The sequence below is a fragment of the Misgurnus anguillicaudatus genome, chromosome 7, assembly GCF_027580225.2.
Source record: "Misgurnus anguillicaudatus chromosome 7, ASM2758022v2, whole genome shotgun sequence".
Lineage (NCBI taxonomy): Eukaryota > Metazoa > Chordata > Actinopteri > Cypriniformes > Cobitidae > Misgurnus > Misgurnus anguillicaudatus.
The window spans coordinates 30,428,128-30,445,701 of NC_073343.2; the positions used below are offsets into that span (position 1 = coordinate 30,428,128).

Here is a 17,574-nt window from a genome sequence, read left to right on the forward strand (position 1 = left end):
ACATGTTTAATATAATAAAGCTTGACGGTGAAAGACTTTATTCCCTAAATAACGTTAATGTTAGGCCAAAATTCCCTCAGACATCACACATAATTAAACACTATTGGGGACAGGGCTTTTCACTGACTAAAATAACTTACTGACATCTCTTAACATATGAGTGCTATTGTTTTGTCTCAAAATGCACGCCAGTATTGTATTATATAAGGTTTGTTTGTAAAAATGTCTCAATTATAATAAAGACCGAGTTCTAAACTCCGGTAAACCAACCCTATATCCAGGCTTTTTATCTTAACTAAAATAGCTCCACTTTACTTCGGTCACATAACATAACACACTTCTAATATATCTTTACAAAAATATAATTACAAAAACGTCGAGTATTTGCGTCTTTGCCAATTAATATATTCTAAAATTAACATTTAATTACAAACACTTACCTGACGTAAACTTGAGGAAACGGCTGACTTGTGTGTCCTTCCTTGTGTGAAACAGTAAGTGATTCCAGCCGTTGCGTGCGGATTGATCTCAGATGAAATGACCTGTGATCCAGATCCTTCCGAGTTAAAACATTTTAAATTCAAAATACACAGACGCACGCCCATACATACATACATACATACATACATGCACACGCGCGAGGACGCGCGCGCGCACACACGCACGCACACGGGTACACACACGGGTATATTTAGAAGTTTTAAGATTGTTATGATATTGGGACTATTTCTCCACTCGCACCTTCAGCTCTGAAGTTCAAATTCGCAGGCAGTACGCAGTCCGATTATAACGAATGTGAAAGATATGAAATATCATTCAACAGCGATATAATTTAAGTGCAATCCTAAAATATGATTTAAAACATACCGGTAAACCTTTTATTATTAAGTATAAGAAATTAAAATGAATTAAATCGCATGTTTAAACGCCACAGAGATATCAGAGCCAGCAGTCGATTTCTGATGGGCTTGCCGAGGCGAGGCTGCGCTGGGCGGGGTGTGAGCGCTTAAGTGTCTGTGATTTTCTGGAGCTCTTCTGGAGCTCATCTCCGTCCGAAAGTGTCCGAGCACATTTTTAAATAGACGCTATCTATATTAACCGACCGCATATTTAAACTTAAAGCACATACATTCACGCCTGAACAACTCTTAAAATTACATTTTGTTACCAAATAACAGTAATATTATGAGCATTTTGTTGTCAGGAAACATAGCTGTCATAAGTCCACATATTGACCAGATTTGTCTTAATTAGTTCAGTCAACATAGCCATTCTGAATGTTGACTGAATTTGAAAATAACCATTTACTTAATGTTTTAAACACAGATTTATCTAGACTTAAAATAATATGTCTACTCAACTAAGCCCAAACAAGAAAATTGGTTTAACTTATATATTTTTGCCCTTCCAACATTTCATTAATTGGATTTTTTACAGTGTGAATATCTTTGTATATTGCTTGCAAAAGCAAAAATTTTCGAGTTATAGACACAGAGAAAAACCACAAAACGGGGGGTTGTAGTAAAGGGCCGTGACATATCACATTGTGCAGATTTTCACACATTGCCATAATGATTTTAACTTTGTGCCCTTGTTGTCTCTTTGTGTCTGCAGATGCTCTCAACACAAGGAACAGGCAGGTGATCTGCACCACACTTAAGGTTCTACAGCATCTGGTTGTATCAGCGGAGATGGTAGGTGAGGCGCTGGTCCCGTACTACAGACAGATCCTTCCCATCCTGAACATCTTCAAGAACATGAACTGTAAGCAACCCACCAACCAAAATCACAATTTCTTTTGGCTGCTACAAGAGCTCAAAGACCGATCTTACTTTTGAAAACATAATATCACAGTATGTTTGTAAATAATGATTTAAATATTTATTACACGGCTCATTGGCATGCTTGATTCTGATTGGCCAGTCGCGACATTTGCAGGTTCGTTATACCCAGTGTTGGGGGTAACGCATTACAAGTAACGTGCATTATGTAATAATACTACTTTTCTGAAGTTACGAGTAAAGTAACGCATTACTTTTTAAATGTACACATTAATATTTTACTTACTTTTTCAAAAAAAAGTAATGCTAGTTACTTTTTTAGTTTAATTTATTCAATAAAAAATATGTACTGAATTAAATTAAACATGGTCAAATTATGCACTCTATGCTTACACGCCTGTCTGGGAACAGTTTGAGTAAGAAACTGAGATGGCAGGCCAAAGCTCGACATTTTTGTGATGAAATATGCAATTTCTGAATGCATGCCTCAGCCAAGAAAAGTAACGCAAAAGTAAATAAAAAATAACGTAAGCATTACTTTCCATGAAAAGTAACTAAGTAACGCAATTAGTTACTTTTTTGGGAGTAACTTAGTATTGTAATGCATTACTTTTAAAAGTAACTTTACCCAACACTGGTTATTCCCAGATAACAACCACTCAAAACTAATAACACATGATTTTATTTCACAAAAATAAAATATAAATATGTTTTTAATAACATATATGACATTATATTTACAAATTATTAAACCAAATTGTTTGTACGTGACATTTAAACGTCTGAAAGTAAACAAGTTTTCTCTTGGAAGGTCTGCATTTGTTAAAAATTAGCAAATAAAATATTTCAAATCAATATTTAATGTTCCTTATGAGGTAAATAGCCGTTTAATAAACAGGACAATGTACAGGCACCCAGTTGTTATAGCAAAATATATGATCACACGGTCGGGGCTTATTTCTGTGATAACAACCGAGTGCCTATACATTATGCCTTACATAAAATCCAATCAAATTTTATATTTGTAACTACTTGATTTACAAGTTTTTTTAAATAGTTATTTACTTTTTGTACTGCTTGGTTTTGCATGTTTGACTGATTTCATTACAAAAGTTTTATACGGTTACATTCTTTACTTTTCACACTGCTGGATTTGGCATGTTTGAGCGATTTCGTCTATTACTAATTTGGCCACGCAGAAAAATCCCTGACAATTAACATTGACTTAACATTGATCCCTGCAGCTCTTGTCTCTATTGGCGATCAGTGCTTGTCTTTCAGAATTCAAGCCTTCAGCTCTGATCTGTAAAGCTGGTCTCAGATCAGCAGCCATCACCGCGGCACTCAGTACCTCTTATTGAACATTCAGCATCATTAATGAATCCTTTTTGACGACTCTTTACATGTCAATCCAATTGTCTAAACTCATCCTGAATGCCCGAATATCCACCGATTACATAGTAGTACTCGTGTTTTTATTTGACGTCCTTCACCTATCATTCAACGGTCTGACATGGATGTTCTGTATTCATTGCGTGCTGGTGTCGGACCGGTCGCCCGTTCCATTCACCGCCTTTGTCAGGCAGACTATAGGCCTGCCAGACATCTCCAGGCGTGAGGACAAGCATTGTGGATCAATCACCTCCTCACAGGCTTAACCAGTGGAAACGCTGCCACCTCACTCCTCTGATCAATATCCAATTTGAATCTTTTGTCTTCTTAATTCCGTTACATTATCTGCTAATGTTTTGTTTGAGAACAAGAAGGAGATTCATAGGAAAAGAGAAAGCTTCTCTCATTAGCTCAAGGCTCCATACTAATCTCCTCTGTGAATTAGCAGTAGGTAACATCTCTTAAGTGCTTAATGCCTGGTTTACAGGCCCAGATCAGGGCTGTTTAACTTCAGACACATCTGTCTGCGGTTTGCCTTGACTGCTGGACACTACAAGCCATTGTGCATCTGGTTAACAGGAGAAGTAAAGGCTCAGCGGTTCTTCAAATTCAGACACTTTTATTGCCAAGGGGTTGTTTGAATAGATTTCTACTTTTCAGCTTAAGTTGATTCTGCAACAAACATAAAATAACATAGAGGTTAAATTAGAAGTGTGGTTTGCTACACTGTAAAAAGTTAGATCAACTTATGAGTGCAAGTGCAAGTTATTTTTAGTTAAACACCTCACACATGAATTTTAGTCTGGGCCTAAGCCCCATCTCTTTGATACACTGTAAGAAGTGAAAAGTTGGACCAACTTAAAAAAGTACTTTAACTTTTGTTGGTTGTTAAAATGCACTACGTTTTCGGGTTATATGTGTACAAAAAAGCCACTAAATAAAACAGCTGAAAAATATATTTTTAAATATATATTTTTTCACATTTTTTGTTTGTTTTGCATAAGTCTGTTAATTACCCTCACTACTGATCAAAACTACAAAATGTTTACAAAATCTCCATGATTTTAACTCTTTAATTGCCAAGTTCATAAGTGATGTCACTGATTTGGGGAAAATACAGAAAATTATTGTGCACTGGATTTTTTTAACTTCACTTAAAAAAAGGATTAATTCAATTTACTCAATTTTTTAAAGGTAAGTGGTCACAATAAATTTATTTAAGCTACATTTAAACACAAAAAATTTGAAAAACAAAACATGTTTGTTTAATTGTAGCTTAAATAAATTGATTGCAACCAAAAAATTAGTAAACTGAATGAATAATTTTTTCCAGTGTTTTGGGCTTGTCAAAGATTAGTAAAAACATTGGCTTTGGTGCATTTTTAGTTTTTGTGCATCATCAGATTTATTGCAAAAGAAATGTAAAAAAAATAATTTGATAATTTTTTATAGCCGTTTATTTTTGTGGCTTTTTTTGTACACAAAACATCCCAAAGGGTAGTAAATTTGCCCATATATATTGGTATATTGTTGAGTTTTTGAAAAATTTCAAAACATTTTCTCAAGATTTGTCACCAAAAATCATTCCATTTGCTGAAATACAGAGAAAGTTGTGGCCAAATTAAGACATAAAAATGGCCAAAAATGGCCTCAACATCCCACAAGGGTTAATTGGTAACACTTACAAAATTAAGTATTTTCAACCTAAATTATTCACATAATTAAAACTAAAGTAAAATTTTAAGTTGCAATTTTGTAAGTGTTAACAATTAAAGTAATTTTTTTAAGTTGGTCCAACTTTTCACTTCTTCAGTATCAAGGAGGTGGGGCTTAGGCCCAGACTAAAATGAATGTGTGAGGTGTTTAAATGAAAATAACTTGCAATGACAAATCTTAAAATATATCAGTGCCATTGTTTTATCTCAAGATGCACACCAGAAATGTTTTTATCTAAGACACACTTTAAAGGATATTTAAGTGTCCTAATTTAACTATGGTTTAATCTAAGCCTTGTCTGTAAAAATCAGGCCTAGACGTGTCGTCATGTAATGCATGAGATTATATATAAGACACGATATGAGAGTATGCTAAAAAAGGTCAACGTAAATATTGCTTTTTAAAAATATTTTAATCATTTTAATCAAAATAATTAAACTATTAAATTATGCGTATTAAGTGTGAAAATAGTATTTAAGTGGTAACACTTTACAATGAGGTTGTATTTGTTAACATTAGTTAATGTATTAGCTAACGTGCAGTAACAATGAACAATACTTTTACAACATTTATTAATACATGTTTAAAATATAAAGTTAAAGTAAAACTCAATCAACTAGCATAAACAAATGCATGGCATTAAGTAACATTAACAAAATGCTGAAAAACTATATTGCTCATTGTTCGTTCATGTTAGCTAATGCACTTACTAATGTAAACAAATACAATCTTATTGTAAAGCATTACCATTAAATTGTGTGTCTTTAGCATGTGTTAAATGCTTGCCATTAATTTCAGGAAAACAAAAAAGAAACTAGTAGTGTAGTTTAGTTCTGTAGTTAAGTGTTTTTTGTCTGTAAGAGAGATGTTTAGAAATGTGTGGTTACTTTAACTCAGGCTAAAAATTATCCACTTTTCTCTGCTGGATTCCTCTGTGGGGAGTTGCTGGTTGTGTGCTGGATCGCTCTCCGAGGCTCAGGCCACTTTCTGTCCAGCACGAATGTGTGTGGAATTAAAGTATTGTGTATCTGTGTGTGTGTTTTTATGCCTTGTGGCAGTGTGACCAGAGGGAAATTGTGTCTACATAGTGGTCTTTTGTTCCCCAGGATGCAGCTGTTGGCACTGTGGTGGCGTATGTGTGTGTGTGTGTGTGTGTGTGTGTGTGTGTGTGTGTGTGTGTGTGTGTGTGTGTGTGTGTGTGTGCTCTCTAACTTCTCGCTGTGCTTGTTACATCTTGAAGTTTCTCACAAGGTCACATTTGTCTAACACTCAACACATATGTGTGAATATACTTCACACTTGTTTTTTTAGCTATAGTGTTTTTAATAAAGGGGTTGCAACGCTGCTTTTTATTTTGTTTAAAAAAAATCTTATTTTTGGAGACATTGGGCCATATTTACTAAACAATTCCAAAAAAGTGCAGATGGGAGTGGTTATATCTGCGTGTTATTTACTATGTGCACATTAAATAACACAGGCGCAACAGCTGATTTCCATAATGACCAATGCAATCTACTAAGAGCAGCACAAATTAGTCCAGGGTCGCAAATAAGCAGAGCTGATGGTCCTCAGGTGCGAGTGATCTACTAACGCCTGATGCGCTTGAGTTCAGCACCACGGACATTGCAGCTGAAAATTTAGGGTGTGAAATCCCAGCTAGCGAAGCCATAAGACACTGAGGGGCTGCCCACACGGAGACGCGTATCACTGTATACGTATAAATTTGTTATCGTATTGCCGTTTCATCCACACGGATCGGGCGTTTTGGGAGACTGAATCCGCTATTTTTTGAAACCGGGTCCTAAAGTGGATAAATCTGAAACCGACACCCTGGCGGTTTCGTCTGTACAGCCAATCCGTATATTTTGTGAAGCGAAAACGTCATCACATCACGTGTCGGAAGGGTCACACGTAACAGCAACAACAATAACGGCGGACTACGTGATTGTGTTCGTGCTACAGAAGCTACTGAAGCCTACTAGCTTTATTACAGCAAAATCTATTGCTTCTATGCAATTGTGGTGACCAACAAGCGATAATGGACAACACCACGTTGGTTATGCGCATGCTCAAAGTCTTCTTTTCCGTGTATAGTGTATATCTGTGGCAGAATTGCAGTGCCCCATACTGGTCCGGCATATATACTACACCGCTTTCAGTCGGTTTCAGTGGTTTCGTGTTTACGGATTATTTTTTCAGAGCAAGGAAAAAAAATGATCGGATAGGGAATGCACCGGCTTCGTGTGGACATAGCCTCAAAAGAACTGAAGGACAATAATTTTACAAGAGGTTTTGAAACACCTGGTATTGTGTAACTTCTCCTAGTGACTCTATAGAAATAACATGGCTTGGCAAACAATATGTTTTGAATAATATGTTCCTCTGGCATAAACTGTTATATGTTGAAAATATCCTCTGCCTTGTACCACACACTCTTTAATCTCTGTGATGCCTCCTCCTATCACTAACAATTGCAGCCATTTCATTTTTCGGCGTTAAATAACAGTGCATATACCAGTAATATGATATCTAATGCTATCTCACGAGAATTCGTACATATTTTACAAATTGGCTAATTAATTGGAAATAATTCATATGACCACATTCGTAAGTTTTGGTATGATTTGCCTTGACCCTATGATGTTGGGGTAAGGTGTGGGGATATGGGTTCGGTTTCGTTGTTGTTGTTGTTTCATGAGAATCATTCGATTTTGCACGATTAACTTTGTGTATATGTACGATTTCATCTGAGATCAGGCTGGTAATATCACACGCGCAAACATTAGTAAATTAGTAAATCACATTGCATACCTGTAAATTATTTATTTACTTTACTCCCATAAATTTTGCGTCTGCAAGAGAAACTCCTAGAAATGCATATGCAATAAGGTCAGTCGCAAAAATAATTACTTTTTTTGAAAATAGGCTCATTTTCCAGCTCCCATAGAGTTAAACATCTCAGTTTTACTGTTTTGGAATCCATTCAGCCGATCTCCGGGTCTTGCGGTACCACTTTTAGCATAGCTTAGCATAATCCATTGAATCTGATTAGACCATTAGCTTTGCTCTCAAAAATGACCGAAGAGTTTCAATATTTTTCCTATTTAAAACTTGACTCATCTGTCAAGTTTTTTTTGTACTTCTGTTCTAAGCAGTTATACTCTACAGAAAGAACTTTGCATGTTTTTCCAGTGTTTTTTGTCTGTTTAAATCATTAAGAGTCTGGAAGTTGTAAATCTTCACTGGCGTTTTGCCACAGTTATTTTAGTTTCTATGGCTGTTTTGGGTCATTCAAGCTTCAGCTAAACTATTTTACGTTTGTAGCTACAGTTGAGGTCATAGCTTTACATAAACCTTGCAGAGTCTGGAAAAAGCTGAACATTTTGGATTTTGAACATTAAAGGAACAGTATGTAAGAAATTTATATCAATTAATCATAAAATGGCCCTGATGTGTCACTAGACATTAAGAAATCATATTCATTTCAAATACTTATATCACTGACAACAGTGGTCTGGCCAGGATATTGTCATTTAAAAAGTGGAGTTGCAACCCTCAACTGATGTTTATGTTGTCATTTTGTGTATTGGCCACCAGTTGTGTGATTGCAGTACCAGTTTTAGCCACAAGTTTTAAGATTGCAATACCAGTTTTGGCCACAATCCTACATACTGTTCCTTTAAGGTTTAATTTTAATTTAGTTCTGCCCTGGACAAGTTATTTCACATGAGAAATAGAGAAAGTTTGCAACACAGAATAATTTCTAAATATAACCCAATTCAAAGGTTTACATACTCCTGATTCTTAATATTGCACAATGTTACCTGTACAATCAATGACAGTTTATATGTTTTTTTGTGGTAGTTGTTCAAAGGTTTCTGGTTTGTCCTGAGCCAATAAAAATCCTTCCAAATCTTTGCTTTTCAGCATCTTCTATGCATTTGAACCCTATTCAACAGTGACTTGATAATGTTGAGATTTATCTTTTCACATTGAGGATAGTCAAGATACTTATACGCAGCTATTACAATACATACAAACATTCAGTGATGCTCAAAAAGTCAATAAATCTCAGTAGTATGTAAACTTTTGACCTGAACTGTATCTAGCAGTTTTATTTCAACACACATGCAAGTGCATATGTTTATTGCTGTACTTGTAAGGAACGCCAGAAAATGCAGAAATTATAAATGCGTGCATGTGAATGCGTTGGTGTCTGTTTGCGAATCACAGATGCGGTTTACACGCTTCTGTTGTTTTCCGGCTGGGATGAGTCCTATTGTTAATCAAACACGGTGACGTCTCTTATGAGGGAGAGATCTGCTTCATCATGCAGTAGATTACACACACACACACACACAAGGCGGTAACTTCATTTCCTGCCTGCTTGCTTCTGTCCAGTACACGCTCCTTGAGGAAAACCAACTCCCTGCTTAGCAAGAAGCTTCCTGACAAATGTGTGTGAACAAATGTCCCACTAATGATGCTTAACGACCCCGAGCTGTTCTGCTGTTAGCCCCTGCTACACTGGTGTGCTCTCCTCCAGCGTCTGTGTGTGTCTTCTTTATTGGCCTGCATTATCTTTGTGCTGCTTTCCACATTAATCTACACCAGACCTGCTGTGATACACGTTTTTTAGGTCCTATGAATCTTCCTGCCGGCAATGCCGACAAGTCTGATAAGAGCTAACACGCAGAGGTAGGTGAACACAGAGGCATGGTATAGTAGGTGGTGGGCCTGTTATTGTCTTGGTGGACTTGGTGGTCCATGCTTTGATTTTGTAGAAACCTTGACAGAAGTGTGTCTTATCACACATTCCCAGTAGTGCTTTGTTGGTCTGGACCTCCTTTTGGTAACCTCTTTTCGTCCTCATGGGAGATTTGAGCCAATCTCCTTTCAGTCCTTTTCACACCGAGATTACGGAAAATGCGTCCGGGATTTGTCCGTGATCGTTTGATTTTTGGTTCATGCACACTGCCAATGATGGAGCGCAAACACACACATATGCAAATCAGTGCAATATAAGTTTCATATACCAATTCCATCGTCATTTTCCTGTTTGTCACGTGTCTTAGCCTCATGGGGGATTTGAGCCAATCTGGCCTCCTGCAGGACACATATACAGCAGTGATGAATTCATCATTTTAGACACTGCTGCCCCCAGAGAGAGGAGAAGAATTCAGTCAACCCCTGCCTCACACGTCTGTCTTTATCTGCGCTTGTCTGACCCTTCCCAGCATGCTTCATAGCCCTTAATGACGCTGCGTTAACACAGACAGTCAATTTATATATGCCACTTTCCACAACAGGGCTACAAAACTCTTAAAACTTTCTTTAAAGCAAATGATCAGTAAATGCTTTGGAAAGTGTTGTTGAATTACATCTATAAGCTTTATTTTGTATATTTGTAAATAAGGTTTGAAGTGTTTGCATACATTTTAGAACAAGTCTTAATGCAATAAAACGTTTTAATTAGAAAAATAAAATGATTTATTTAAATCATATCATGGATATAATTAAAGGTGAACACCACAGTTTTTCAAAATTTTACTATGTTATTACCTCAACTTAGACGAATTAATACATACCTATTTTTTTCAATGCATGCACTTAATCTTTGTACAGCACGTCGTGAATGTGTTAGCATTTAGCATAGCCCCATTCATTCCTTAGGATCCAAACAGGGATGAATTTAGAAGCCACCAAACACTTCATGTTTTCCCTATTTACAGACTGTTGCATGAGTGGTTACACGAGTAAGTATGCTGGCACAAAATTAAACGTGTGATTTTGGCGAAAGAGCACTTTGTTTGCAGCACTTCGACCTCGGATGTTTGAGCGACATGGGGAGTAGTCAGGAGTGATGATGTTACTGCGCGCCGAGATCAAAGTGCTGCAAACTAAGTGCTCTTCCGCCATACGATATAGACGGTTATATCGGACGCACGTGATACACGTCTGGATCCGAACCTTACTTCCGGTTTCGTTTTTTTTATGGTCTGGCTAGTTGCTAAACTGATCTCTTGAACAAATGCCTCGTCGAAAATAACAAATGTTTTGGTTTCCTAGGTAATCTATGTGTTGTTTTTTTGCTTGTTATATAAATAAACTACGTTTAAAAAACTATGTTGCTATGTATTTTTAGCGGAGTTTACCGGAAGTTCATGCGGACCGCGACAGCCGCTTGTTTATGTTGTTACTGCTGAAACGGTCTATAAATCTCATTTTTTATCCACTTAAAAAATTGCCACGTTTTATTTTGTGCCACCATACTTATTTGTGTAACTACTCATGTAACAGTCTTTAAATATTGAAAACATGGAAGTGTTTAATGGCTTCTAAATTCATCTCTGTTTGGATCCTAAGGAATGAATGGGGCTAGGCTAAATGCTTACACATTCATGAGGCGCTGTACAAAAGATTAAATGCATGCATTGAAAAAAGATAGGTATGCATTAATTCATCTAAGTTGAGGTAAGAACATAGTAAAATATTGAAAAACTGTGCTGTTTTCCTTTAAGTGTAAATTAGGCGGCGGCCAGATAGTTTGAGTACTACAAATTTTGATAATTGCTTATTTTACTTAAATGAACAAAAAAAGTAACGTTGTTTTAACCCAAAATTGGACAGAACACAGCACTGTGTTAAAAATTATCCAATGTTAGGTTGTTGTTGTTAGCCAACCATGCGTAATAACCCAGCAGTCAGGTTGTAACAACCCAGCATTGGGTCAGAGATATGTTTTCCAATATTTACCCAGCATGAGTTAAAAAGAGCCCAGCATTTTCTTAAGCGTATTAAATAATAGTTTATCTCACAGTACATACTGTATCTGTTAGTTCTCACAATGGGAAATTTTTGGAAAAAAAATCATAGGACACTAAAACGTACTGTATTCATTGAAAGTAACATATATGTATATATGCATAAGAGCATGCGGTGTGGATTTGGCCGTTGGCAGTCGCAATCTTTATTGTCTGCAGGTTGGGAGTTCAGAGCCAGTCAAATCTGAGACGAACCCCTCGGGTTTCCTGCCGAGCGGAGGCTCCAATTTAAAGGTCAACTGATAACAGCCCAGACTCATGAATATCCTAAAACATACCCCCACTTGCCCATCTCTCCATAAATCTGCCTGTCGCTCATATACACACCTATGACTGCATGCACATGTATTTCTTTTCTCTTTATTTGTAAGTGTATGTAAAAATGTAAAATTGCTGACCCAAATGTAAACTAATGTTTGATCAACTCAGAGACACAGGGTGGACCCCCTATAGACCTTGCCATTACAGCACATCTGTTTATGACTGGTGATCTGTTTTTTTTTTTATCAGTGTCACTCGGTGTGCTTTAATGCTCAAGTCCTCATTAATGTTACAGTGGCCTTTTTTCGAGTCTAATGAGCTGATCTTCCAGATTCAGAAGACAGGCACTGTTTAACCTTCACACAGATACAATTGACATCCCATATGAATGTGTGTGCCGCCTAATGCATAAACTACAAGTGCTCCCCTGAGCAGCTGCACCTCCACAAAGCAAAAGGCCGGTGAGATCTGTAGGGATGAAATTGAGGAGAGAGGGAAAAATAATATGTGTAGTAACATTGAACCTTGCTTATCCCAGGTATGCATAAAAATCGTTTCACCGGGGTGGGAAATGATGGCGTGGCAGCACCGTATGGGTTCAGTAATGCAGAAACAGTCAAACAGAAATAAAGTGTTTTATCTGTGACCCCAGCACACCTAATCACACCATCACACTCTTCTAGGAGATAGGAAAGCGTGAACAGACACCTGACCAGACCTGCCACCATATGTGGTGAGAAGTAATACCATCTGTTCTAAAGGGCAAATGTACCTCACCTGAACCTGAAGTCTCATTATGTGTGTGTGTACATCTGGCTCACACTTGCAACTTATATATAATAGGGTTAAAAATAATGAGAATGCTAGTAGAGAAAACCTATTTTACCGTATTATTGCAAATTATGCAATGTTTTATTATCAAATTACAATATCAATTTGAGTGAAAAGTGAAAATAAAAAATATTCTCCTAATTCTTACATTTTATAAGATACAATCCAAACCCCATTTCCACCCCACATCATCTGTGTGTGCCTCCAACATGATCTCATGAGAATTAACAAGACTAATAGTGTATGTTAATTATTTACGTGTTAACAGCTTAACAGATTACGTATTTCATAAATATTAAAATCGTGTGCATTGGCATTTCTTACTCATATTAATGACATGTTTTCAGAATTATTTATTTAAAGGACAAGTTTGGTATTTTGCACTTAAAGCCCTGTTTTCACGTTGTGTATGATGAGATGGAGCGGTTTTGACTGAGATTTTGGCGTGTGCGGCTGCCCTGAGAGTTTTTGGGTGTTTGTGTTTCAGCTCCTACCTTTGCAGTGGGTTTGGTGGTGCACTGGAACAATCCTTCCTAAAATGCATTAAACTTTTGTTTACAAAGACGTGAAACTCACCGAGTGGTCAGGGGTGTTCACTGATATGCTCACACAAAAATCACTGCAAAATACGCATTCCAACAGGTTTTATCGTAGTTTTTGCCAACTCCATTGACTTGTATTAGATGTGCTGTGAGGTACGGTATTACTCCGTGCCGGGAACTTTGTTTCTATTCTTGCAATTGGCAATGGCGGATTAGCGCCACCAACTGGGTTGGAGTGTCTATTATTCAAGCTCTAAGCGGAAGAATGTACGGGTGTGAGGCGTTTGGAAAAATAGGTCCACAAGTTAACAACGAATGCTAAAACAGCTGTTGGAAAGCATCTTTTAACGCGATTTTTGTGTGAGCATATCATTGAACACCCCTGACCACTCGGTGAGTTTCACGTATTTGTAAACTAAAGTTTAATGCATTTTAGAAAGGATTGTTCCAGTGCACCATTAAACTCATTGTAAAGGTAGGAGCTGGAACACAAACACCCAAAAATTCTCGGGGCAGCCGCAAATGTCGAAATTTCAGTCAAAACCGTTCTATTTCATCATAAACAATCTGAAAACAGGGCTTTAAGTGTAAAATACCGAACTTGTCCTTTAAAGCAACACCAAAGAGGTTTTTTTACCTTAAAATAACGTTTCCAAAAACGTTTCAGTCGTTCATCCACTCGAAACAGGGTGAACGGCACTTTCACATTTGCTTTGCAGTCTATCGACCAAAACCGCACTAAAGAAGTTTGGTCGCGGTTCTGGTGTTCGAGTGAAAACTACAAAAACTTGCTTTACGGCAGACCTACAATCCAATCAGAGCCAGCTAAGCTGCGGTATTTACGACAGTGGTAATGGACAATTACGCTTCTAACCTGTAGGGGGAGCAAAGAGCAAAAACTCTTTTGTGTTGCTTTAAAACAGTTTACTCATTTACATAATGAAATGTTCATGACTTTAAGTTTCAGAGAATTACATAATGTCTTAAAATCTTAAAATAAATAACATTTCTGTAATCATTTAAAGGGGACATTTCACAAGACTTTTTAAAGATGTCAAATAAATCTCTGGTGTCCCCAGAGTACGTATGTGAAGTTAAAGCTCAAAATACCATATAGATCATTTTTTTATTGCAACTTTGTAGGTATGAGCAAAATTGTGCCGTTTTGGGTGTGTCCTTTAAAATGCAAATGAGCTGATCTCTGCACTGAATGGCAGTGCTGTGGTTGGATAGTGCAGATTAAGGGGCGGTATTATCACCTTATGACATCACAAGGGGAGCCAAATTTCAATTACCTATTTTTTCCACATGCTTACAGAGAATGATTTACTAAAACTAAGTTACTGGGTTGATCTTTTTCAAATATTTTATGTAGATACAAGCACTGGGGACCCAATTTTAGCATGATATTTTCATGATATCTCCCTTCAAATGCTCCCTGTTACTATTGCTGTGAAAATTTTCCTACACATTTCTGTCCATTACGTTGCATAATATAATTTTTGGGTATAAAACACTATTATTGATAAAGTGGTTAAAGCGGAATTATACAGCAATCTTTATGGTATGAAATATGTTTTATGTTTTGTATGTAAAAACGTAATAATGCTATGAATAAATGTTGCAAATACGTCTACATAGTATGCTTCAGAATCTATTTAAATGTACAAAAAATAAGTTTTCTGTTTTTGAAAGTTACGTAATAATACTACGTATTAACAGTGAGACCAGGTTTTTGCCTACTATATTCACCACTAGCCCTCCAGTCGAATGCTTTCTCATTCACAACCACCTGAGACCCCAACAAATACACACAGATGCGCGCACACACACACACACACACACACACACACACACACACACACACACACACATACCTGACACCAGACAGATGAAGATGGTTCTATTTCAATGCAAATAGCATCTCATCCACAGGGTTGAGGTCTCTAGATTAGATTTGTGAGTCTGGCAGTACTCTGCAGCAGGGACTCGGTTAATGGCTGGATTGACTTCCTCACACCTCGGATTCTGTTTCTATCGTGTGGTTGAATAAAGTTGAGTAGAGTGGGAGTTAATATACTGCTTTTCACTTACCTGGGCGGCTGGGAGTACCACTCCGTGAAAGCCAAATTTGAAGTATCTGGACCTCTGTACACTTGGCATCAGCATCCAATTGGGGTCCGACAAGTCGGATTGCAGTTTACAGCTGGAATTTACATGAATCTCAAATGCGTCTCTTGTGACCGCTTGTGATTATATTTCAGGCCATTCATATTTCTAGCAGAATGCTCATTGGTCACCATCCCACCATTAGATTAGTTGTTTTTTTAATAGTATACTTACCATATATAATTATTTCTCAGTCTCTTTATTAGAATACAACCAGAAAATACAGGAAATTTGTATGCAGTATTAAAAAACAGAATAAAATTGTAAGCTAATTAGTGTGAACTCCTAGTACACTTAAGCAATAGCATGACCCTACAGGCACATGTACCAAGAGAGGTCACACTAAATTCTGACTTTTGCCTGAAAAGCCATTTTGTTAGAATGTTTTTTTTACATTTTGTGTATGTATTTCCTGTGTTTTAATTTTTTATCTTATTAAAAAGAGCAAAAATAAATAAATATGTTTCGTCTTTAAAGGGACAAAAATGCTAATTTTCCAACGCCCATGATTTTTACCATTTTGGAATCCATTCAGCCGATCTCCGGGTCTGGTGTTAGCATAGCTTAGCATAATCCATTGAGTCTGATTAGACCATTAGCATCGCGTTCAAAAATGACCAAAGAGTTTTGATATTTTTCTGCAGAAGGCGCAATGATATTACGTAGTGCAGGAAAAATAGTCCCTTTGGTACTTTCAATAGCAGGGGACTATTTTCAGGCACTGAGTAATATCATTGCGTCTGCTGCAGCCATGGTACAACAGCAAAGTCCTTGATTATTACACCGGAATGAGAGTCCTAGCCATACCGGCCTGGAAAACCACAACTTTTAATTTTCCGTCGGTCTTAGTACATGATGTAACTACAGAAGACTCAAGATTTAAATAGGAAAAATATCGAATCTCTTTGGTTATTTTTGAGTGCAATGCTAATGGTCTAATCAGATTCAATGGATTATGCTAAGCTAAGACCTGGAGATCAGCTGCCAGACCTGGAGATCAGCTGAAGTGATTTCAAAATGGCAAAAATCAAATGTTTAATTCTAGGGAAGCTGAAAAATGAGAGCATTTTTTTTACGCTCTCGCCTGTGGCGGTGTGAACGTACAGTAGGACTTTTGCACTGTATATATTTGGACTGTTCTTTAGTTTTTGATGAAAAGCACACAGAAAAGCAGTGTTTTAATGTGGTTGTTAAGCGAAGACAGATGTTAAGCGATCTAGAGAACATTCACACGTGCCTGATGTCATTTCATGTTCTTAAGCACTGCTTCACTCCTCTTCTTGTTCTCATTTCGTATCCTCAATCACAAAGATTACAGTCTATTAATCTCTCACCTGTGTGCCACTCCTGCAGGAATCCAGCTGATTTCAGTCCTGACCTAAATACATCAAAATGAGTTTTAGTCTGAGTGTGTATGATAAGAACAGTCTGCAGAAAGCCGGTGAATTAGTCTCAGGGTTTGAGGACCAAAGCTCAGATAAAGCCGTGAAGGATGTGATCTGATTTTAGGACGGATCTGTCACACAACCAATTCATTTGTGACCCTGTAGCAATAGCCAACAATATACATTGTATGGGGCAAAATTATATTTTTTTATGCCAAAAATCATTAGGATATTAAGTAAAGATACAGTAAATATATAAAAATGTATTTATCATTAGTAAAATGTACTGCTCGGACTTCATTTGGACAACTTTAACCTGATAAGGATCACTGTGCCGTACACGGCACACCCCCTACCTTGCATGTGAGGCTGCATAAACGTCATTGTAACTTTAAAGCATTAAATCTTCAAAAAATACGGTCATGCGGCACATCGTTGAAAAGCTTAGACTTTCGGGATTCCATTAAGCGCACACACAAAGCATCATATGATTTTTAGCAGTCATAAAACTGTTATCTAGTTGTTAGTTACCTGAACCGGGCGGCGAATTTACTTACCTTCAAAATCTTCCCTTTATCCGCTTCGGTGAAATTGTCCAAAACAAATTGTTCATAAATCCCCAAAAGTCCAAGGAAATGGAATATCCAAGCCTTTTAATCCAAAACGATTTGTT

The 17,574-nt window shown here is 37.1% G+C and overlaps 1 protein-coding gene across 2 annotated transcripts in view; it reads left to right on the forward strand.

The window, feature by feature from the left end:
* Positions 1 to 17,574, forward strand: part of pacrg (PARK2 co-regulated) — a 176,561-nt gene that overhangs the window by 115,291 nt on the left and 43,696 nt on the right. For both annotated transcript variants that reach the window (XM_055172213.2, XM_055172214.2), the window contains exon 4: positions 1,615 to 1,764. In XM_055172213.2, the coding sequence (XP_055028188.1) occupies positions 1,615 to 1,764 (150 nt within the window). The remainder of the gene's footprint in view (positions 1 to 1,614; positions 1,765 to 17,574) is intronic.